This window comes from Sus scrofa, chromosome 3 (assembly GCF_054392235.1).
Source record: "Sus scrofa isolate SSC_HxYL_T2T_F1_AM1 chromosome 3, Sscrofa_HxYL_maternal_Yorkshire_Landrace_v2.0, whole genome shotgun sequence".
In the NCBI taxonomy this organism is placed as follows: domain Eukaryota; kingdom Metazoa; phylum Chordata; class Mammalia; order Artiodactyla; family Suidae; genus Sus; species Sus scrofa.
Genome location: NC_139385.1, coordinates 124,956,029 through 124,980,778, shown reverse-complemented (window position 1 = coordinate 124,980,778; position 24,750 = coordinate 124,956,029). Strand labels below are relative to the sequence as shown.

General features: G+C 40.5%; 2 protein-coding genes across 8 annotated transcripts in view; one reads left to right on the top strand and one right to left on the bottom strand.

Moving 5' to 3' along the window:
* The window catches only part of HADHA (hydroxyacyl-CoA dehydrogenase trifunctional multienzyme complex subunit alpha), a 44,269-nt gene extending 41,177 nt beyond the window's left edge, over positions 1 to 3,092 (bottom strand). For 3 of the 4 annotated variants that reach the window (XR_014839517.1, XR_014839516.1, XR_014839518.1), the window contains exon 1: positions 2,971 to 3,060. Coding sequence is in view for 1 of the 4 variants with exons in the window: in NM_213962.2 (NP_999127.1) it covers positions 2,971 to 3,037 (67 nt within the window). In the remaining 3 variants the exon portion in view is untranslated. 4 annotated transcript variants of the gene reach the window in all.
* Positions 1 to 24,750, top strand: part of HADHB (hydroxyacyl-CoA dehydrogenase trifunctional multienzyme complex subunit beta) — a 602,797-nt gene that overhangs the window by 559,219 nt on the left and 18,828 nt on the right. The window contains exons 1-5 of one of the 4 annotated variants that reach the window (NM_001348972.1): positions 3,314 to 3,442; positions 11,522 to 11,596; positions 11,705 to 11,749; positions 17,551 to 17,650; positions 22,953 to 22,997. In NM_001348972.1, the coding sequence (NP_001335901.1) occupies positions 11,530 to 11,596; positions 11,705 to 11,749; positions 17,551 to 17,650; positions 22,953 to 22,997 (257 nt within the window). In that variant the 5' untranslated portion in view covers positions 3,314 to 3,442; positions 11,522 to 11,529. Of the gene's footprint in view, positions 1 to 3,313; positions 3,443 to 9,936; positions 11,597 to 11,704; positions 11,750 to 12,879; positions 13,456 to 17,008; positions 18,634 to 21,360; positions 22,998 to 24,750 lie in introns of those variants that run through there. The other 3 variants (XM_085015832.1, XM_085015831.1, XM_085015833.1) reach the window with 3 other exon arrangements.

Genomic DNA, 24,750 nt, shown 5'->3' with positions numbered 1-24,750 from the left:
ACAACAGGTTTGTGTTCATCAGCTTATAAACTCTTACCCACTAAGCTACCTTTGGCCCACATCCATACGCAAAACCTCCTCTACATCAAGAGAGGCAGAAAACAAACAGAAAATCAGTAAATGTACAAACATATCTGGAAAACAATTTCAAACCAGTCAACCAAATCAAGATGAAGTACAAGACAGCTTTACTTTTGGATTTCAGCCTTACTCACTACCTAATTAGGAGAGCTTGCTTTAGAGCGGCTGGGTGAACTTTAGCCTATATTTACTGAGGCAGCAAAACAGATGGAAACCTTTGTCCTACTTTCTGATTGTTTAAATAATTTAACTCAAGAAGATACCTACAAGACCTAAGATTATAGCAGTGGAGAGAGCTGTATTCTGCTGACGCAAGTGTCAAATATGAAAATGTTACCTTGGTTGTAACAATCATGTTTTTCTCAATATTTAATCCCAGAGGAAGGGACAGAATTAAGGAAGTGAGAGTCAAATTTATTTAACTCGTTGATTAATTTATTTTTGCTTTTTTTTAGGGCCCCACCCCTTGGCATATGGAAGTTCCCAGGCCAGGGGTCAAATCAGAGCTATAGCTACTGGCCTACACCAGAGCAAGACCAGATCCAAGCTGAGTCTTCAACCTACACCACAGCTCACAGCGACACCACTAACTGATCGAGGCCATTCTTTTTTTTTTTTTTTTTTTTTTTTTTTTTTTTTTTTTTTTGGTCTTTTTGCTATTTCTTTGGGCCGCTTCCGTGGCATGTGGAGGTTCCCAGGCTAGGGGTCTAATCGGAGCTGTAGCCACCGGCCTACGCCAGAGCCACAGCAACGCAGGATCCGAGCCGCGTCTGCAACCTACACCACAGCTCACAGCAACGCCGGATCGTTAACCCACTGAGCAAGGGCAGGGACCGAACCTGCAACCTCATGTTTCCTAGTCGGATTCGTTAACCACTTCGCCACGACGGGAACTCCCAGTGGTAGCATTCTTGAGGACACAGGTTTGATCCCTGGCCTCGCTCAGTGGGTTACGGATCAAGCGTTGCTGTGAGCTGTGGTGTAGTTTGCAGACACGGCTCAGATATGGCATTTCTGTGGCTGTGGTGCAGGCGGGCAGCTACAGCTCTGATTCAGCCCCTAGCCTGGGAATTTCTGGATCCTTAACCCACTGAACGAGGCCAGGGATTGAAACCGAATCCTCATGGATACTAGTGTCCACTGAGTCACAACTGGAACTCCCTGGACTTTTTTCAAAAATCTATAAATTGCTACTAAAAGAGGCAATAACTATAATAAGCCATATTTTCTTTATTGGGGAAAGACCAATGCAAAATATATACACATGTGTATGTATATATACTTCTACACAAAAAAAATATAGAAGAACCAAGCTTGTAACTTTTTACTACACATGTAAAACAAACATTACTTTAAAAATTATCAGATATACATAAATCACAGTTCTTCAGGGCAAAAAAGTGTTAATAATAGCTAATGCTTATTAACATTAATAATAGCACTTACTTCATAGAAAAGCTGTTTTACACTTAAAACAATTCTTTTAAAGCTCAAAAGGTGGTATTATTCCTCATTTCACAAAGGAGAAAACAGAAATATACATTAATTGTCCAAGGTCATCAGGGGTAAGGTCACCAGAGAGGGTAAAAGACAAAGCCAGATTCAAACCCACAAGTCAAACTCCAAATTTAATGCTTTTAACTGAATTACCTTAAGAGCAATGGATGGGAAAGTTCAAAAATATATATTTGATATTTTTAAAATGTTAAATCAAAAATGTGGAAAACAGACAAATCAAACTGTCAGGTAACATGACCAAATGCTAACAGTAGGTATGTGAGTAGTAAGAGAATGGGTGATTCTTTTTCCTTAATCCCTTTCCCCACTCTTAACATTTCACCTTCTTGTAATATTATGAGTGGGAGTCACACACACACACACACACACACACAGAGTCCTGTGGAGCCTAAAAACAGTGGTTGAAATAAGAAAGCAGAAAAGAGTCAATCATTTAATCAATCCCTTACAGTAAAGGGAGATTCCAGGCACTAAAACAGCATACAGTACTACCCTAGTGGTTCAGAAGGAGGAAGGCATATTATAAATGAAATTACTAGTTAAGTAAGCAGAGTTAAATACAACATGCAATAAAAAAAATCACATTTCACCTTAAAGATTTGAGGTGGAAGGAAAATGCTTGATTTTCCACAATCATCCACTTTAATTCTTTCTCTTGCCAGTTTGAAGAGAAAAAGACAATATAGCTAATGAAAGCTACCTGGGTATTGTTAGAAACTAGGGTAGAAATAGTTGTTAAAATTATCTAACATTTTGTTCCTTAAGTATCTTCATGTTTAAAAAAAAAAAAAAGTTTTCTCCTTGCAAGTTGCAGGACCTCCCCTGAGAAAGTCAACGCATTATACTGGGTTCCTACTGGGATTATGGAACTGCAACAGGTGAGTTTCCTATTAAAGTGTGGTAATAGGTACAAAAAAAGGTTTTGAGGGAAAGGGTGTGGAAGTGGCAGTAATTTGAAAGGCTGGTTAATTTCATACAAGAAGGTTTTAAGATACCTCCTTTTACAGGCAAGGTGCTGTGGAGCCACAAAGATGTGACAGACTAGGCTGTCCTAGTCGTCCTGGACCTCTCCATCTAGTAGGGACAGGTTCAAGGCCATCATGAAGGGAAATACGGGGAGACCTGCGGAAGATGCCAGACCCAGTGGATGGAACTCAGAAACGTCAGCGGTTACGGAGTCTGAAATCGCCGCAGGACTTGAGAGAAAATATCAGTCCCTGCGCCAGTAAACAACAAGACACTGGGTCCCACAGCAGCAACCCTCTCCCTCATCCAACGCTGGCTTCCTGAGCCAGGAGATGCAGGCAGCGCTGCGGCGATAAAGTCCAGGTCTCTGGCCAGGACCGTAGGTTGCCCTCAAGCAGGCCTCACCTGGGCAGCGGAGCGTCTGGGAGGCAGTGAAGCGACGGAGGCTGCCTATTGCCCGGGAGGCGACCATCTTGAGCAGGAGAGGACGAAACTGGAAAGTTGCTGGAGCTGGTGGCAGCCAGAGGACTTTTCTTCCCGCCGGCTGCCCCTGGCCAGGCGTCCGACGTACTGCCTGACTGAAACCCCGGTGACGAATTGCCGCTGGCCCCTTAACCTTGCCCTTGGCTTCCGGCTAACGGGACGAAAAGGACACTTTCTCCGCCGGAAGGAAGAAGACCCTGGGAGGAGGGGGCAGAGTTACATTTTTTTCAGTCAGGCAGCCGGAGGGCAGCCCGGGAGGCCGGCGTGGCTCGCGGAGCCAGCGGGCCGGGTGAGGGGTCCTTCCTAGGCAGGACCTGTCTTTTGGTCCCCGACGGGTCCTGTCACTTGAGTCCGAAGCTTTCCCGAAGCAGGTGCCTGAGCGACGCGAACTAAGGTGAGAAGGAGCGTGCGCTCGGCTCTCCGCCTGGCCTTGCCCCCCGGCTCCGTCCGCGCTTCCTTTCCCACCTTCTACCCCAGGGCCCGCGGCCGCCTCCTCCATGGGGGAGTGGAGTTCGAGGGGACGGAAGGAAGCGTCTCAGTGGAGTCTCCCGTACCGGTGCAGTTTCGTCAGTAATTTGGCTTCGCGTTGTCGTAGCTCTGAGCAGCGGTGTCCCCTGGCTCGTTTAATTTGTCATCACAAGTTAACAAACTGTTGATTTGTGTGCGTGTTAGTTTAAAACGCTGGCCCGTGTTCCACTGTTGTTTCATGCGCTTTGCCTGTAGTCAGGTCGACTACAGAGATTCGGCTGGAGCCAGAGGATACCTCTTTTATGCTGCTGGGAGTGGGACTCTGTCTCATGGCTTTTGGGGACTCAAGTTGGGAGGAGCTGAGACATTGCCGTGCCCTGCTCTGAGATCCAGTGCTCAAGATTATTTTCTCATCCAGAAGGGACCTGAAGATCATCTAGTCATTTATCCCCTTCACTCTATCGGTGAAGCCCATGAATCAGAGTGGCTACAGTTGGTAGAAATAGGACTAGAGCCTACATTTACTAACTTCTAGTCAAGAACTCTGCAGTGCATGATTGCTGTTTTTGTGCTGGAAAAATAGTCTGGAGTCCTGGAATCCGGCGATTGATTCCAAAAAAGGGGACCTCGTAGGCCCTTTCGCTGCCATCTCATTGAATCTTCATATCCCAAAATTGTAGTTTGCATTTTGTAAGTGGAGTTTAGGGGCTCAGAGATTATGTCAACTTTCTGGTAGCTGGCAAAGCCAAGAATGAGACATAAATTTGAGTCTCACCGCTCACCAGATTGACTGTTCAAGAGGCAGAGAAGAGGCCGGGGGAAATGGCAAGGAAGTTGAGACTGAAATGAGGAGTATGGAAAGAAAGAAGAAAAGGTTTCTGTTTAAAGCTCAAGTCATATAGTGAGTCCTCCATCACTGTGATCATGTTAAGCAGAAACTGGATGACCAGTGATCTCTTAATTAGTAAAAGGAATTCTTGATGACCTCCCAAAGCCCTCCAACTCATAAGGCTTTTACAGTTCAAAGCTGCCTCCTCCCTCATAATGCTCTTGCGGCCTCTAATTTAGTGTAGCATTTATTGTTTAGATCAGCAGTGGCAAACTTTTTTCTGTAAAGGGCCAGAGAGTAAATAGTTTAGGCTTTACAATCCACATCCATCTCTGTCATATATTCTTTCATTTGTTTTGCTCGCCAACTCTTTAAAATTGTAGAAACGGTTATTAGCTAGAGGCCCTGGGGTTGTAGTTTGCCAGCGCCTGATTTAGATCACTCTTTTGGCTCTTGAATTTTGGTTCCCTGTATTCTCAACAAGAGCCTAAGCTCCATCAAGGGCAGAAACAGCTCCTTCTCACTGTGGTTTACAGAAAGAGGAACTCAGTGTGTTTATACCATCGCCCACTAATGTTAATAGCAAACGCGTGTATAACCCGTACTGTGCATCAGGCACTGTACCGAGTGCTTTATGTATTTATTGATTTAGTTATTCTTCATGACAACCCTATGAGTTGTAGGCACTTTAATTATCTACAGTTTATAGGTGTATCTTACCGATGAATTATCTACATTTTACTCTTAAAACCGAGAAAGAAAATGGCCTTTGGAGGTCATCAAGAATCCTTTTTGCAAGTTGAGTTACTTGTTTAAGGTCATAACAACTAGGGTAGAGCCAGGATTTGGATTAGATGGTCTGCCTTTAGTGTGTGTGCTCTTAAGGACATGGTAGATTGTGTCTTAATGAGCTGTTAGAGCCAGTCCATCTTGCTTTCATTACTTGTTTACCTCATGGATCTTTCCATAGTTTCACAACCTACTCAAGCCTGGCATGCTCTCCAAATACTTGAGTCAAAATATATTTCCTAAAGCTTAAAGCAAATGGCAGTAACTAAGTCAACTCTCCCGCAGGCTATTTTGCTTAGTTCTTTCTTTTGAAACCTCGCTCTACTTTTTATTAATTATTGAGGGAATATATATTCTATTTAATTTTTTTCAAAAACTTCAGATAAATCTAAAGAAAATAAATACACCAATAACTCCACCACCCAGAGCTAACTGCTATTAACATTTGCTGTGTATTTTTCTGGACATTTTTTAGGCATTTGTATACTTTTACCTGTAAGATATTACATGCAAATTTTCCTAAAGCTAGATTTATACCATACATTAAAAAGAAAATGTTCATTGTAAAAAATTTAAGAAGACAGAAGAATATAAAATACTAGAGTTCTCTTGTGGCACAGTGGGTTGAGGATCCAGTGTTGTCACTGCAGCTGCTTGGGTCACTGCTGAAGCATGGGTTCAATCCCTGGCCCAGAAACTTCCATGTGCCAGGAGTGTGACCCTCCCCCAAAAGAATATAAAGTGAAAGCCCCTCTTTATCTCAGCTTCATGGATTTTCATCTCTCTTTCTGTCATAAAATGGAGTTTTACTATATGTATTGTTCTGCAGCTTGCTTTTTCATTTAATATATGTTGTGGACATCTTTCCATTCCGTATATACATGTATCATTACGTTTCAATTTTCTTTACAAATTACTGAACATGGATGGAATGTTTGCTGTTTTCTACTATGTGTGTTTACATCCTTAATATTTGTATTGGCTAGAGATCTATGATTGCTGTATATACACCTTGAATGTTTCTATTGCTTAAAGACCAATAAGAAGAATTACTAGGCTCAAAAATTACAGTTCAGGAGTTCTCACTGTAGCACAGTACGTTAGGAATCTGACTGCAGTGGCTTGGGTTGCTGCAGAGGCTCGGGTTCAATCCCTGGCCCAGGAACTTCCATGTGCCGTAGGTGTGGCCATAAAAAAAGAAATAAATTCACAAATCAAAATCTGAGAGATAACTAAAAATTGCCTTCTGAAAAGGCCTTAGCAATTACACCTCTATGTGGAAGGGCCTAAATAGATCTACTCTTGCTAGAATTATATATTAACCAATTTTTAATTCTTGCCAATCTGATAACCCCCAAATGATACTTTATTTATTTATTTATTTATTTTTTTGTCTTTTTGCCATTTCTTGGGCCGCTCCCATGGCATGTGGAGTTTCCCAGGCTAGGGGTCGAATCGGAGCTGTAGCTGCCAGCCTATGCCAGAGCTACAGCAACGCGGGATCCGAGCCGCGTCTGCAACCTACACCACAGCTCACGGCAACGTCGGATCATTAACCCACTGAGCAAGGGCAGGGACCGAACCCGCAACCTCATGGTTCCAAGTCGGATTCGTTAACCACTGCACTACGACGGGAACTCCTGATGCTTTATTTTAATTAAAAATCTTTTGTTAGTGAGGTTGAACATTTAAATTTTTGTTTATTGGACATTTTTATTTCTTCTGTGAATTGCTCATTTGCTCATTTTTCCTTTTGGTCCTGTTTCAGGAAGGAGCCTTTCAGTCGCAAATAACAGAAACTGCAACTGAAATTGGTTTAATAAAGGGGATTTATTTTCTTATGGAACAGAAATGCATAATGGGAGAGTGGGTTTCAGATATGATTCAATCAGGGCTCTGGATTCTTTTTCTGAATTCTCAGCTCTGTCCTCCTTTGAGACCAGCTCTTGCCTTAAAACTAGTTTTTATCATGTTTGCAACTTGTAGCCATGCCAAGTTTCAGAAGGAGAGAAGATTTGTGTTTCAGAATTCCAGGCAGAAGACTTGAATGTCGTACTGACTAGACTATCCCTGAATTGATACTAGTGGGCAAGGCAATACCATATATGAGTATTTGAGGCCTTGGTTTCCTGAACCAATAATCTTAGCAAGGAGAATGAGATTATTCTGATTGATTTAAACCCCAGAGTTGAGCTAGATTCAATCCCGTGTAGACCACATGTGGCAGCTACGTAATGGGGTGAAATGGATAATGGGGCTGAAAAACCACAGATTCCATTACAGATTGTTCCTCTTTTTCCTGTAATTTGTATAAAATCTTTATGGATTATGGTATTAACCCTTCGTTTTTCGTGTTGTTAAGTATTTTTTCTGAATCCGTTGTTTGCCTTTTAACTTTATTTTATTATGTTTTGCTGTGAAGATACTTTATTTATTTATTATTTATTTATTTATTTTCTTTTTAAGTCCCCACGTGTGGTATATGGAGGTTCCCAGACTAGAGGTCGAATCAGAGTTGCAGCTGCCAGCCTACGCCACAGCCACAGCAACGTGGGATCTGAGCTGCGTCTGCAACCTACACCACAGATCATGGCAATGCCATATCCTTAACCCAATAAGGGAGGCCAGGGATCAAACCCACATCCTCATGAATACTATTCGGGTTCTTAAATTGTTGAGCCATGACTGGAACTCCTGTGAAGATACTTTAAATGTTTACTTAATCAGATCTTTTTTTTTCCCTTTATTTTGTCTTTTTAGGGCCGCACCTGTGGCGTATGGAGATTCCTAGGCGAGGGGTTGAATTGGAGCTACAGCTGCCAGCCTACACCACAGCCACAGCAACACAGGATCTGAGTCATGTCTGTGACCTACACCACAGCTCACGGCAATGCTGGATCCTTAACCCACTGAGGAAGGCCAGAGATCGAACCCATGTCCTCATGGATAATAGTTGGGTTCATTAACCACTGAGCCATGACGGGAACTCCTCTTGTAGTAAGTTAAAAAAAAATATATATTTAGATTAATTCATCAGTAATTTGTACTTACAGTGTGAGGTATGGATCTAATTTTTCCCCAAGTGATTAGCCATTTCCCTGATTTCTTGACTATTTTCATGAATTTCATTTCAAGGTGAACTTTACTTATGGGGATTTATGTTCCAGACTCAAGTGGCATCAAATGTAGCTTCTGGAAAAGTGGTGTCCATCTCATGGGCCAATTTGTGACTCCTTGGCTAGAGTCCCTTGAATATTCTAATCTGATGAGCCTGGAGGTTGGACTTCTCCATCTTTTTCCAGTGGACATATTTGGCCAATGCGATGTTTTTTTTTTCTTTTTGGAAACCACAGGGCATCTCTCTTTAGTCTGTGAAGACCTAAGAGAGGTTAAACAAGGCTTTTATATTAGTTATTGCTGTGTAATGAATTACTCCAAAATGTAGCACCTTAAAACAATAAAAATTTATTGTCTCATACAGTTTCTGAGGGTCAGGAATCTGGGGCTACTTAGCTGGGTTGTTGTGGCTTAGAGTTTCTCATGAGGTTGACGTCAGAATGTTGGCCGGGGCTGTAGTCATCTGAAAGCTTGTCTGTGCTAGAGGATCCACTGCCAAGCTCACACACATGGCTGTTGGTAAGAGGTGTCAATTCCTTGCCTCGTGAGCCTCTTCATGGGGCAGTTCCTGATGTGCCCTCTGGCTTCCCTCAGACCGAGTGATCTGAGAGACAGACCACAACGGAAGCTGCACTCTTTTATAGCCTAATCTCAAAGTAACATCTTGTTACTTCTGACGTATCCTTTTGTTTACCCAGACCAACTGTGTAAATTAAATTCATGGAAGTGGAATCGCTGATCAGAAGTTAGATGCAGTTGTGGTTTTTTTGACAGTCAGTTGCCAAATTGCCCTCCAGAGGGATACAGCAGTGGAGGTGCTTCAGGTTGCACCCCTAACAGCAATATGTGAGAGTGCCTGTTTGTGTAGACTCTACCACACAATGACTATCGGACCTTTGAGGCGAATATTATATCTCTGTGTGCTTTTAATTTGTATGTCTCTTATGAATGAGATTGGACATCTTTTCATGTCTCTAAAGCCATTTGTATTTCCATTTCTGTGAACGGTTTTCTCGTATCCTTTGCCCATTTTTCTCTTACTGATTTGTATGAACTCAATTTTGGGAGTTTAGGGAGGTGTATAATATGTTTTAAATATTTTTAATATGTAAGGGTTTTTATTTTACAGTTTTATTATTTTGAAACAATATCGAGTTTATAAAAAAGTAGCAAGTATGTTGAGTTCCCCTTGTGGCTCAATGGGTTAAAGAACACAGCTATTATCCTTGAGGCCATGGATTTGATCCCTGGCCTCATACAGTGTTGCAGCAAGCTGTGGCGTAGGTCACAGATGCAGCTCAGGTCCTAGGCTGTAGACAGTCGGCTGCCGCTCTGATATGACCCCTAGCTCTGGGAACTTCAATATGCTGTGGGTGTGGCCCTAAAAAAAAAAGTAGCTAGCATAGTATATAACTTTTTTCTTTTTCTTTTTTTAAATTCAAGAACAGTTGATTTACAGTGTTGTGCCAATTTCTGTACAGCAGAACGACCCAGTTGTACATATATATATACATTATTTTTTTTAAACTATCTTCCATCATATAGAACTTTTTTTTTCTTTTAGCAGTTACGACGTGATACTGCACTTTCCCTGAATTTTTTTTTTTTTTTGTCTTTTGTCTTTTTTGTTGTTATTGTTGTTGTTATTGTTGCTATTTCTTGGGCCGCTCCCGCGGCATATGGAGGTTCCCAGGCTAGGGGTTGAATCGGAACTGTAGCCACCGGCCTACGCCAGAGCCACAGCAACGCGGGATCCGAGCCGCGTCTGCAACCTACACCACAGCTCACAGCAACGCCGGATCGTTAACCCACTGAGCAAGGGCAGGGATCGAACCCGCAACCTCGTGGTTCCTAGTCGGATTCGTTAACCACTGCGCCACGACGGGAACTCCCCCTGAATATTTTTTTAATGCTACTTCTCAATTTTATTTTTATTTTTTATTTTTTTACCTTTCCCCCCTGCCACTATACAGCATGGTGACCCAGTTACACATACATGTATACATTCTTTTTTCTCATGTTATCATGTTCCATCATAAGTGACTAGATATAGTTCCCAGTGCTGCACAGCAGGTTCTCATAGCCAGTCCCTTCCAAAGGCAATAGTCTGCATCCATTAATCCCAAGCTCCCAATCCCTCTCACTCCCTCCCCTTCCCCCTTGGCAACCACAAGTCTGTTCGCCAAGTCCATTATTTTCTTTTCTGTGGAAAGGTTCATTTGTGCCATATATTAGATTCCAGATAAAAGTGATATCATATGGTATTTGTCTTTCTCTTTCTCTTTCTGACTTACTTCACAGTATGAGAGTCTCTGATTCCATCCATGTTGCTGCAAATGGGATTATTTTGTTCTTTTTTACCGCTGAGTAGTATTCCACTATGTATATATACCACATTTTCCTAATCCAGTCATCTATCAGTGGACATTTGGATGGATTCTGTGTCTTGGCTATTGTGAATAGTGCTGCAGTGAACATGTGGGTGCATGCGTCTTTTTTAAGGAAAATTTTGTCCGGATATATGCCCAAGAGTGGGATTGCTGGGTCATGTAGTAGTTCTATGTATAGTTTTCTAAGGTACTTCCATACTGTTCTCTATAGTGGTTGTACCAGCTTACATTCCCACCACTAGTGCAGGAGGGTTCCCTTTTCTCCACACCCTCTCCAGCATTTGTTATTTGTGGACTTATTAATGATGGCCATTCTGACTAGTATGAGGTGATATCTCCCCTGAATACCTTAGTATGTATTCCCTACAAATGTTCCCTAGAAACTTTCCACAAGGCATACTACACAGTCACAGTACAACCATCAGAATCAGGAAGTTCATGTTGGTGGCTTCATGGACCTGTCCAGCAATTTCTCTTCCCCTTTGACCCTAGAGAAGAGCATAAACTCTGGAGCAGATTGCCTGGCTTTAGATCTCAGCTCTGTGTCTTAGTTGTCACTCAATCCCTGAATGCCTCAGTTTCTTTCTCATCTATTACAAAGGGTATGAGAATCACCCTTGCCTACTCCACAGGTCATTGTGAGGATTAGAGGGGTTGATGCTTAGATTAGTGGTTTGCATGCCATGAAAGCTATGTCAGTGTAGCTATAATAGTATTAATATTAGAGAAAAGGTAGCTGGCAGTAGAGTGAGTTTTAGAGTATTTTGTAGTAGCCATGGACGAGATATCAGCGATCATAGACTACAGAATAAACTACGGATTGTTCAAATAACCCAGAATGTATTTTACTCTTATTTATTTATTGTTCTTCTCTTTTTAGATTTCACAATGACGTCCCTCTTGACTTACACTTTTAAAAGTCTTCCCAGTACATCAAAATGGGCCCTCAGATTTTGTAAGTTGTATTTGTTCTTTCTTTTTAAGATTAGCTTTGGATATGTAAGCGTCTTGCATAGACATGGTATTGTACTGCTTTTTGTAAGCACTTTATTTTGTCTTCCAGCTTTAAGACCTCTGAGCTCTTCCTCCCAGCTGCAAGCTGCCGCAGGTATAGTAATTTGTAAAAGAAACATTTTCTATTTAAATGTTAAATTCTGGAATCTAGATTTGTGAATTTTGAATAAACACCAAAACTAATTTGCTAACTCTCCCCTTTCTATAAGCAACCTGAACATCACTATTGCCTTCAAATTAAAACAGTATAGGACCAATCAATAATAATAGATTATGGTGTAGGGTTGGGCTCAAGGATGTTGGCAGGACTTTGCTTTCTGGGACTTGGAACCTGATGGAGTCACAGAGGTTCCATGAACCTTGCTGGTCAGTTTTCTCAGCTACTGGCTGTCAGCCCTGGAGATGATTAGCTCACAAACCCTCTGGAGACTATTGTGGAGCCCAGAGTTAACTTACTCAACTTCCAGTGACAGGTTTCTCTGTTAATGAGGTCCATGTGCAGAAGGACCTGTACCTGAAGTAGATGTGACCTTGAAACTAGTTAATGAAAGAAGGTTTAGTCAATATGAAATGAAAAAAGGATGGAAATTTGTTGATTTTGTATGGTCTTTTAGACCTTGGTAAACCCAATGAGTTAGACTTCTTCACTATTGAGTACATACTTTTGCAGAACTTGTTGTGGGTATGTGTCTTCAATGGCCAGTGCTAAACACCCTGACAGGTTCATACCATTATTCTCCTTGCCTGGGTCCTATATTGACCTATGATTTTTGAGTTTGGTGTCATTATGGTATTTCTACTTGGATAATAACTTAATAGAGAAAGTGCCTTACCAGGATTCGGAAGATACTACGCTGTTCCAGTTCTACTTCTTGTGGGGCTGTTTGGCCTTCAAGGGATACTTCCCTGTGCTTTAGTTTCTTTGTCTAAAAGAGAATTACAATTTTAGCCTTGTTAACCTCAAGTAAGTATGAATATATTTCAAAGAAGTTTGAAAACTATAAACCCAATATAAGTAAAAGATGGTATTTTTATATTGTTTTACATATAGTATATTTTCAGGGGTCTGTTGCCTAATCACACCTAGAAAAGTTTCATGTTGTCATATAACAAATATATTTTCTGAATTCTCTCAATTCTAACTAGAACGTAGATTAGTATTAACCTTACAACCAATTATTCCCTTCTCATTTCACCTTTTTCCTAATTTTGATGTTTATTCAGATCTTTTGCTTTGAGATCACACAGAGAGATCTGATTCTTGTCAGCTGGGAGATGGTCACATTGAATAGCAACAGAGGGAAGGCATTTTTGCTGGCTTTTGGAATATTCTTCTTTATATTGCTTTTAAACTATTTTTGTGTTTCTGTCTCCTCAACTATATTGTAAGCCTTCGTAAGACACAAGCTCTGGGGTCTAACACTGCCCTCAAGTGATTTGTGTTCATGTTGATGATGATAGTGGTGCAAGAAGATGTGTGATAAGACAGAGGAATGTGACCAGCTGATTTGAGGGGAGGGAGCAGGAGCGGGCATGTGCCCATGCTGAAGAGGTTTAGGTTGCAGTAATTTTATAGCTAATTTCTCTTCAAGCTCATGTGACTACTATACTTGATGGCACTCTTAGGATGAAGGAATTAGAGTGGTACTAATTTTATTGATGTTTTTAGTCATCAGATTGGAAATGTAAGTGAGAGAAATTATGACTTGTTCAGTAGTTATGTCTGTATATACTTTGCATCTTACTTGACTTTCATTCTGATAAACCCATCCTAAGTTGAAAATATTGTAAGTCGAAAATGCATTTAAGGAGTTCCCGTCGTGGCGCAGTGGTTAACGAATCCGACTAGGAACCATGAGGTTGCGGGTTCGATCCCTGCCCTTGCTCAGTGGGTTAACGATCCGGCGTTGCCGTGAGCTGTGGTGTAGGTCGCAGACGCGGCTCGGATCCTGCGTTGCTGTGCCTCTGGTGTAGGCTGGTGGCTATGGCGTAGGCTGGTGGCTATGGCTCCGATTAGACCCCTAGCCTGGGAACCTCCATATGCCACGAAAGTGGCCCATGAAATGGCAAAAAAAAGACAAAAAAAAAAAAAAAAAAAAAAAAGAAAATGCATTTAATACACCTAATCTACCAAAATTTGTAGTTTAGCCTAACTTACCTTAAACATGCTCAGAACACATTGGGCAAAATCCTCTAACACAAGGCCTATTTTATGATAAAGTGTTGAATATCATGTAATTTACTGAATATTGTATTAAAAGGGAAAAATGGAATGGTCAAAAGTATATTAGTTGTTTACCCTGTGATTGTGTGGCTGACTGGGAGTGGCTGCTCACTGCTGCCTAGCATCATGGGAGAGTATCATATCGCATATTGCTAACCTGGGAAAAAAATGAAAATTCAGAATTCAAAGTACGGTTTCTACTGAATGCATGTTGCTTTTGCATCTTCCTAAAGTTAAAAATTAATAAGTTGAACCATGGAAAGTTGAGGACCATCTGTATATCTATATTTATAGATCTATATCCACACATATATGTATGTATATAGCAGTGGTATAGTACACATCTCTTATCTGCTTTGATTTTAATCGTATTTATGAAATACAGAATGTTTATCAGTCAGCCATTAGAAAACTAAGTTTGGTGTTGGGAGGAGCCTTGTAGGTCATTTAGTCTAGCTCCCATATTTGCAAATAAGAAATTTTTGTCCATGGTAGGGACTAGAACCCAGATATTTTAACCTTCCATTCAATTTTTTATAACACATTGCTCCTGAGTGCCCACAGCACTGTGGAATAGATAAAGGAGACCCTGAGAAAATTCTGATGTGGTTAGGAGCCAGTGTGCACATGAAATAGAATGAGAGTCCTTTGGGTGACAGTTCAATATATAGTAAATATTATCTTTAATGTGGCTTGTAGCATTACTTTAATTATTTTATAATATGCTAAATTGTTTGGAATAGCTAATTTTTGCTCTAGAAGTTGCAATGCAAGTTTGGAGGCAGGAATTACAGGTAGTTGTAGTTATCAATGAAGGCTTTACTAGGAGGTGGAATGTGAACTAGGCCTTGCGGGTGGATAAGAATTAGATGGACAGAAAGGAGCCACTCAGATGGGAGGGTACATAAATGAGGCCAGGGAGGTGAAATGAGCAAGGCTCCGGGGAACTGGGGGGTTGCTTATCTCACTGCATGGTGAGAAGTAGTGGGAAACTCTTTTGAGTCATTCATTTGGAACTAAGTAAAGCCAGGAATTCATTAGGAATTTGAATTTTATCTGAAAGTGTATAAAAGGAACATGTGGCCAGTTCTTAAAAAGTAGAATGACATGATGATATGTCATCTGACTTTTCTTCTCATCACTTTATTCTCTCCAAAGTCAGTCACAAGTAATCTGCAAATCTTGAAACATGGTGGCTTTTTCATTCCTATTCTCAAGTGTTGACGCGTTTGACCATCATCTGCTCCTCAATACTCTGCTATCTTTGCTCTCATGCACCAGTCTCTCCTGATTCTCCTACTGCCTCTCAAGTTTACCTTCTGTCACACATCGTCTCCCTGCCCTCTGAATGTGGGGAGATCACAAAGCCAAGTGTCTGTTATCGTGAGTAAGGGACCCACTCAGGTTCAGGATGAGAAGGCTTTGAGTACTGCAGCTGGGGAGGCATTAGGAACCAAGCAGCTACTTTGCTCATGGCCCCACACTCCAGTGCTCTCCTGGCCTTTCTGCTTCTCTTTTTAATATTCTTCTTCACTCTTCTTGCTGGCTTCTTTGCTCACTCTGGGTTTTTGCTGCTCCATAACTCTGACTTACAAAGACTTCACTTTACTATCACACTGGTTCTTCGTCATTGCATCTTTTTGGCTTCCACTCATTGGTATTTCTCTCCATGCTTTGCTTGGGTTCCTAAGAGAGAGAATCTGACTGGTGCAGCTTATCGCTGGTAGGTAGATGACATAGGTTACTGGTTGGCCTCTCTGTGAATTGACTTTTGATGGTTTGGTGCCCAGTCTGAATCTAATCAGCTTTGCCTGGGGGCTTAGGGACATGATGTCTGTGGTTGCCTCTTTGCAGAGACTAAATAGGGCAGTTCTGTTTAGAGGGGGCTGTGGGTGAGCAGGCACTGTCATATATGTCTCTGCTTTTCTTCTGTCTTCTAAAATGTGTATATCTCATTGTTCTCTCAGCAACACCTCACTTCAGAGCTTCAGTTTTGCATTTCTAGCTATCTGTTAAATGGACATATCCACCTGAGTGTCTTCCATCACCTCAAAGTTACTATGACTTAAAATTTAAGTCATTTTTCTTCCCAAACCAGGTCTTACTGTTTATATAGAGTAGCTAGATGTTCATAGCCTCTAAGCTTCCTTTATAATCTTTTCTTTCCATATCCTCCTTTATAAAATCTCTTTTTCCGTCCCTTCCTTTCCGTTCACAGTGATGCTGCCTTCATCGGCTTTTAGCATCACATGCTTGATTTTGCTACAGTCTCCTTGCTAATCTCCTTGTGCCTTTATCTCCTTCACCAACTGAGCTACCGAGGGAATATCTGTATCCCATTTCATCATGACTCTCAGCTTTGACTACTATTTCCTTGAAGTTAGTTATAGATATTTGTCATGAATAGTTCTCTGTGACGTAAGTGGCAAGTGATTGTTAAAATTTTATGCTTTAGGATTTTTCTCTGTCTCTATTAATAAAAGAGTGATGATGGCAGTTAAATTTCAACATTAACAACAATAACAAAAGAATGAAATACATTTAGACATAGAAATATACCAAGCTATATTGTCAGATGAGTAAACATAATACCCAAGTATGTGCATGTACATGCATTAAAGGAAAAAAAAATGTGAAAGTAATATACACCAAATTAGCAATATCTGCCTCTGGGAGGGAAATTATATGGCAGCAGAGGGCATAAAAAGGGAATTCTGGTTTTATCCCTGTGTTTTATTTTATTGGCAGTGCCTGCGGCATATGGAAGTTCCTGGGCCAGGATCGAACCCGCACCACAGCAGTGACCCAAGCCACTGCAGTGACAACACCAGATCCTTAACCTGCTGCACCACAAGAGAGCTCCGACTCTCCATATTTTATTATATTTTACTTTTTTGTCTTTTTAGGGCTGCTCCCTCAGCGTATGGAGGTTCCCAGGCTAGGGGTCGAATTGGAGCTGTAGATGCCAGCCTACACCACAGCCAAAGCAACGTGGGATCCTAGCCGCACCTGCAACCTATACTACAGCTCACGGCAACGCCGGATCCTTAACCCACTGAGAGAGGCCAGGGATCAAACCCGCAACCCCAGGGTTCCTAGTTGGATTCGTTAATCACTGCGCCACGACAGGAACTCCCCGACTCTCCGTATTTTAGTATTGTTTATTTTTCTTTTTTAAAAATCACCAGCATATATTAATCTTTTTTAATTAAAAAATTACAGAAAGGTTGCTCTTTTGTTTTTAGAAAATAACTAGACAAATTGAGTCAGATTCAGGAAACATTCTGGGTTTTTGTGGAATAGCGGTAGTCACCAACCAAATGGCCTTTATTTCTTCATAGAAAGGCAAGAATGTTAAGCCGTGTGAAGAGTAAATGATATCACTTATTGTAACTTCTAATATTAAGGTCAGGTTTAATTGGTTGCTTTCAGTGGGATAGATTGTCAAGCACTTGATAAAAGAAACAATTTGTTAATGGTATAAACAAATGTAAATGCTAGTTAATTTCTTAACCCTTTTTTTTAAGTTGAAGTAGTTTGGTAAATGGCAAATGCAACTTGGCATTGAATGATATAATTATATATAATTCTTAGAATGTCAGTCTTTAAAAATAAAAAATCATCCGACTTCATATATTTTAATTAATTGTTCTCTGAACCTTATCTTAAAGCCGTCCAGACCAAATCGAAGAAAACCTTAGCCAAACCCAATATAAGGAATATTGTGGTGGTGGATGGTGTTCGCATTCCATTCTTGCAGTCAGGCACTTCGTGAGTATGAAGTGATTGTGTGTTACTTGCGTTTTCTTTCTTTGTATCTCTTTTTTCTTCCCAGCTTTAGTGAGGTATAACTAACAAATAAAAACTGTATACATTTAAGTTGTACATGAATCTTTAAAGGTATACAAGGTGATGTTTTAATGTCTATGTACATTGTGAAAGGGTTGCCACAATCAAGTTAACTAACACATCCATCACCCCGTGTAGTGTATTTATTCCTTTTTTTTAGGCACTTCCAAAAGTGATCTTTGTAAATGTAACCCAGTAGATAATCCTATTGCCAGGGGACTAATATATAAATAACTCTTCCACAAATTTAACACAGAATAATTCAAGTCAGTGATGAAATAATATTGCAAAATTTGTCTTTGATCCTTTCTCATGAGCAAGCTAGTGTAGTGTTATATTGAATAAGTTCTATTTTGAAAACCTAGTGCGGGACCAGATAGCTTCCTTCCAACAGCAGTATCCTTTCTTGGTCTGAAGATAAGTACCTTGTTTCTGTGCCTCTTCAGGGGTTTGAAAACTGAGGATGCAGGCCCATGAGCATTCTGAAGGGGCTCTAATCTGCTGCTTTGGCCTCCTGCAAATCATAAGAATTGGAACTGATGTACTGATCCAAACCCTGGTATAGCACAGCCCCAAATATATGGAACGAGAATGGTTCTAGATGAGTCCCCAAGCTCCCCAGAACCCAGCTGCTCTTCTTCCTAGACTTTCCTCCTGCTTTTTTGTCCCCAGGTGAAGCCCAGTCTGTCTTAAAAGTTGATGATGGACTTTGGTAACTAGGTTCAAACTAAATGAAACATTAATTCTATTCAGTTTAGATTGTTTTGATATTCATATTTTTTCTTTTCAGGGCTGCACCTATGACATGTGGAAGTTCCCAGTTTAGGGACTGAATCAGAGCTCCAGCTGCAGGCCTGCGCCACAGCCACAGCTACAACCCCAGATCAAGCCCACATCTGCAACCTGTGCCACAGTCTGGGGCAATGCTGGATCCTTTACCCACTGACTGAGGCCAGGGATTGAACCCACAGCCTCCTGGAGACTTTGTCAGGTTCTTAACCCACTGAGCCACAGTGGAAACTCCGTGGATGTTTGTATTTTGAACAAGCAGTCACTTACTTAAAAGCATGCTAGGAGAGTTCTCTTATGGTGCAGCAGGTTAAGGATCCAGCATTGTCAGTTGTGGCTCAGGTTGCTGCTATGACATGGGTTTGCTCCCTGGCCTATGAACTTCCACATGCTGCGAGCGTGGCCTAAATAAAACAAAACATGCTAGGGAATGTCAGGCATCTGCTAAAAATAATGAGACCTAGCCTTCTGTGCTAAAAATAATGAGACCTATCATTCTATGGGAAGATCATGAAGATATGTTAGGTGTAAAACACAAGGTGCAGAGCAGTGTGTATATTTCCACCGTTTGTGGAAGATACAAATTTGTGTGTGTGCACATACAGTCACAAACAATAAATGTTCATTTTTAAACAATAATTTAGGACCTAGGGAGTATTTTCTTATGTAAGTAAATGGTCACGAAGTTTCTTTATTCAGCCTTTTTTCTAAATATAGTAGCATATTTCTCCCTGTAATATTTTTCGTATACTGACACAACAGCAGTAAGAGTAAGCATCTGAAGCTTTAGCAGCAGGAAAGTGAGGCGAGAGGATCCTCCCTTTACTCAGCAATAGCAGGGTGGGAAAAGACACTTGCATCCAGAGAAGAAAGTTCTTGGCTGGGAAAACTATTTTTTTGTAAGGGCTGTTTGTATATTGTGTATATGTTTGATTCCAGCTTTTTTACTAGCTGTTAAAAAACATAAACATGCTCAACTATATCATTTGCGTATATTATTTAAACCTTTGCTTTGATAATTGGTATTTGCATGAAGTTTGATTTGAGATATTCAATACATTGATATAGGGTTTATTCCTTTTGTTGTTTTTTGTTATGTTTTAGTTTAATTTAGGATCCTAATAGAGAAAGAAGACAGAGCTCATGAGTAATTTAGTTGAGTAATGTAAGAAATTATAGTTAGTAGAGGAGAAAGAATAAATTTTTTTGTCTTTTTAGGGCTGCACCCATGGCACCCATGGAGGTCCCAGGGTAGGGGTCAAATTGGAGCTACAGCCTCTGGCCTACGCCACAGCCACAGCAATGCCAGATCTGAGCTGCATCTGAGACCTACAGCACAGCTCACGGCAACACCGAATCTTTAACCCACTGAGCGAGGCCAGGGATTGAACCTGCATCCTTATGAATAGTAGTCAAGAGTCGTATCCACTGAGCCACGACAGGAACTCCAAAAATTTTAAGGCAATATTCACGTAAAGAAAAAAGTGACTAGTGAGTTCCTGCTGTGGCTTAGTGGTAACGAACCTGACTAGTATCCGTGAGAACGCAGGTTCGGGTTAAGAATCCGGTGTTGCTATGGCTGTGGTGTAGGCTGGCAGCTGCAGCTCTGATTTGACCCTAAGCCTGGGAACTTCCCTATGCCATGAGTGCGATCCTGAAAAGGAAAAAAAAAAAAAAAAGAAAAAAGAAAAAGTGACTGAAAATAATATAGAGGGAGAAATTTATAAAGAAGAAAAATTGTTTAGTTATATTACTAAGCTTATGGTTGAGGTGACCAGTGAGTCTTCTGTAATAGAAGATCATCATTTTCTAGGTGGAAAAGGAGATCTTTTTCTGTTTAATTGGAAGAAGCTTTGCTTTCAACTTATGATATTTGAAAAACCAGGCCCTTCTTAAGAGGTAAAAAGTGTTTTGGAAGCACTCCTAGGAACACCCGCCAGCGGTGGGATTTGGTAGTCATCCTGGAAGAGAGGGGTGTAGGAGCAGGAGAATAAAGATTATAAAATGATAAGGAATTTATGGTTTGGACATTTTAAACTTGACACACAGCTTTCTCCCAAATTATTCTGCTTTAAATTTGAGGGAACTGGTTTTACCTATTACAGATTTTTAAAATTACTAATGATTCTTCTGTGATTCAGAGTGAAAATAAAAGCATTTTTTGATTTTTAGGTTTTGGTTTGCAGGAATTTCAAGAATGAATATTCTTATTTAAGCCAATGGTTAGTTTTTTTTAATGGCTGCACACATAGTGTATGGAAGTTTCTTGGGCTAGGGATTAAATCCAAACCGCAGCTGTGACCTGAGCTGCTGCAGTGGGATTTTTAACCCACTGTGCCATAGCAGGAACTCCTCTTGGTTAAATCTTTGACAAAAATAAAGGGAATTTTGGAGTTCCTACTGTGGTGCATCGTGGGAGCCCTGGGATGCAGGTTTGATCCCCAGCCACAGTGTTGCTACAGCTGCGGAACTTTGATCGCAACTGTGGCTCAGATATGATCCCTGGCCTGGAACTCTATGTGCTGATGGCTGGCCAAAAATAAATAAAGAGAATTAATTTTATTAATTTTTACATTTAAACAGAGTTCACATCTAGCTCTTGGTTCCTAAATATTTATTCTTCAATAGAAAAAACCAGGCTTCCTAGAAGAATGACTAGAGCTGGCCCAAAGGAAATACAAGATGAGCCTGGAGCATTTCGTAGTACCAGAAAGTAAAGAAGTGCTTTTAAAAATGGGGCACATCAGGAGTTCCCTTCATGGCTCAGCAGTTAATGAACCCGACTAGGATCCATGAGGATGTGGGTTTGATCACTGGTCTCACTCAGTGGGTTAAGGATCCAGCGTTGCCCTGAGCTGTGGTATAGCTCGCAGATGGGGATCAGATCCTTTGTTGCTATGGTTGTGGTGTAGGCCTGCAGCTACAGCTCTGATTTGACCCTAGCCTGGGAACTTTCGTATGCCATGGGTGTGGCCCTAAAAAAAAAAAGCCAAAGGAAAAAAAAATAATGGGGCATATCAGTAGGACTCAGGATAAACCTAAAATAACTTCCAGTGACCAACCCTAGAACAATTTGATAAATAAATTATAAAAGTATTATACCATAACCAAAAGAATACATTAGATATCTCTGAGTGTAATCTAATCTAAATAAATGATTGAATAAAGAAATGAGAAAGGACAGATCTTTCTTACTGAAGAATTTGCATGAGTTAATGTAGAAGGAATGAGGAAAATAAATATATCACCATTAGGACACCATAGGAATAATTGCCGCAACCAGGATCTGTGAATGAATGCTGAAGTTAATGGTGAGAAGTGTTGAGAAGAAACAAGATATTTGCATAGCCTCAAACTCTCTCCCTCCAAATATTTATTAATTACTGTGATGATTTTAACATGTGTCCGCAAGTTATTTGTTACTTTTTCCTCTAGGATATGGAGCGTAATTCATCTTCCCTTGAGTAAGGGCCAGAATAGTGACTCACTTGTGACAAATCGAGTTCAGAAAGGGTAAAATAGTGGAGAAAACTGGCAAGTACCACTTGAACCGACATCACCAGTAATAAGTTGTGTTGCTCTCATGTACTCTGATGAGAAACAATGGGAAGGGCATTTCATCGCTGTTATACTCTTTCCCCAAATTCATAACCTCAGTGTCCCAAGTATCAAAGTCGAGAAGACAGGGAAAGACTGACAAACTGTCACAGATTGGAGATTAAGGAGGCATGACTATTAAATGCATGGATTGGATCCTGGGACAGACCAGTAAAAGGGCATTAGTGGAAAAATTGATGAGATCAGGTAAAGTTAGTAGCTTAGTGAATGGTATTGTGCCAGTATTTCTTACTTTTGACAAGTGCACCATGGTTATGTAAGATATTGGCAACTTTGTTCTGTCCGTCCAGGTCTTTGTAAACCTCAAATTACTTCAAAACAAAATTTTCTTTAAAAGTCCTGGTATATCCCTCATGTCACTTTAAACATCACAAAATAAATAATGAATTAAAAAAAATAAAGGAGAAATGAAAAGTTGGGGATTTAGTTTAAAGAGTATTTAACTGGCGTTCCCTGTTAAGGATTCAGCATTGTCACTGCTGTGGCGTGAGTTTGATCCCTGGCCTGGGATTTTTGCATGCTGTGGGAATGGCCAAAAAATAAAGGATAAAAAAGAATATTTATTTAACATATGTCATGCTGAACAGTAAGATAATGGGCCAGATTTTTGTTAGATTCTTAGCTAGCTCAATAGGAGTCAAGCCTTGCCAGATTTTTAAGGATGACAAATAGCAAAGTCATACTTTTTCTTTGTTTGAAATGATAAGTGCATTTACAGCAGCGTATGTTGATTTCTTTCTGTATTTCAAATGGAGTGAAAAACACTTTTTATTAAAGCTCTAGGCTTTGGTTTAAATTACTTATTTTCTTTCCCCAGATATAAAGAGCTGATGCCACATGATTTGGCTAGAGCAGCGCTTCTGTAAGTATATATAATTTTATTTTAGTTCTTATTTCATTAAAAGCACTTTTTTCCCGTTTTTAGCCTTGAAATAGCATGTTTAATAGAATTTCCGTGTCTTGGATATGTTAACTTTTACATGGTGATCAAGAGCACATATTAGATTTTAAAAGATTCATTTTTTCTTCATTTTAGCCATATATGCGGTCTTGACAATCTCTTGGTGTGACAGTATTCTTTAATGAGTACTGTAGCTAGCTGCAGGTGTAAACAATGTAGGATTAGATCCATCAGGCTAAATACAATACATATATTTGATGATTATCTTAGAAACTTTATTACTGTACAAGGATAGCTGAACAAATTATCCAAATACAGGTGCAGAACCTGTGTATACAGAGGATCAGCTGTATTATGCCATTTTATTTAAGGGACATGAGTATCCTTGGATTTGGTACTCCTGATGGGGTAGGGGCACCGTGTGTTTATCTAGAAAGAAGCTTAGAATGAGACCTTAAGATTCATGTGCAAACCAATAAAAATATAAAATTAGATGTGGTTACATGCACTTGAGATGGAAGAATAATGTGCTGAGAGTCAGCATGTAAGGTGCGGTCATTCATTTTCCACTGATGCTTTGCCTTTGTGTCTTCAACCTGCCACAGGTCTTTCCTAGTTTGAAAATACTTTGAGTGGACCTTTCTTTCCATCTTGTTCTGTTTCTCTTCCTACCAGACTTTAAAAATGAATGAAAGGATTTCCTATTGTGGCTCAGCAGGTTAAAAACCCAGCTATTAAACATGAGGTTGCGGGGTGGATCCCTGGCCTTGCTCGGTGGGCTAAGGATCTGGTCACAGATGCACCTACCTCGGTGACAGTGGTGTAGGCCGGAAGCTCCAGCTCTGATTTGACCCCTAGCCTGGGAACTGTAAAAAGAAAAAAATAAAATTAATGAATGAAAGCAGCAGTTGCTTCTCTTTCCCTGCTATTCATGTATTCTCCTTAATCCTGAAATGATTGCTTCCATTCCCATTGCTCCAGAGTAGCTATAGTTTGGAAACCTTTTATTTATTTATTTATTTATTTATTTATTTATTTATTTATTTATTTTGCTTTTTAGGGCCACTCCTGCCGCATATGGAGGTTCCCAGGCTAAGGGTCCAGTCAGAGTTACAGCTGCCGGCCTACACCACAGCCACAGCAACGCAGGATCCGAGCTGCATCTGCGACCTACACCACACAGCTCATGACAACGCCATATCCTTGACCCACTGAGCGAGGCCAGGGATTGGACCCGCAACCTCATGGTTCCTAGTCAGATTCTTTTCCACTGCACCACGGGTGGGAACTCCTGGAAACTTCTCTTAATAATGATTTTGTCATCACAAAATGCACCGATCTTTTCTCAGGCCTCACGGTCTGTCTTCTATAGCACTTGACACTGATGCTGTACTTGAAACTATCTTCCTTTGACTTCTTAATGTTATGCCTTTATAATTTTCCTTCCATCTTCTGACTGATTATCCTCTTCTTTTTAAAAACTGAATCTCTTCCTCTTTCTCTTTTTTAAAGGTATTTTATAAGTTTCTGTCCTTAGAAGCTTTGCATTTTTCTATATTTCAGTATGCAGATGTTTATTCATACTTTTTTTTTTTTTTTGTCTTTTTAGGGCTGCACCCCATGGCATATGGAGGTTCCCAGGCTAGGGGTCGAATCGGAGCTGTAGCTGCCGGCCTACACCACAGCCACAGCAACGTGGGATCCAAGCCTCGTC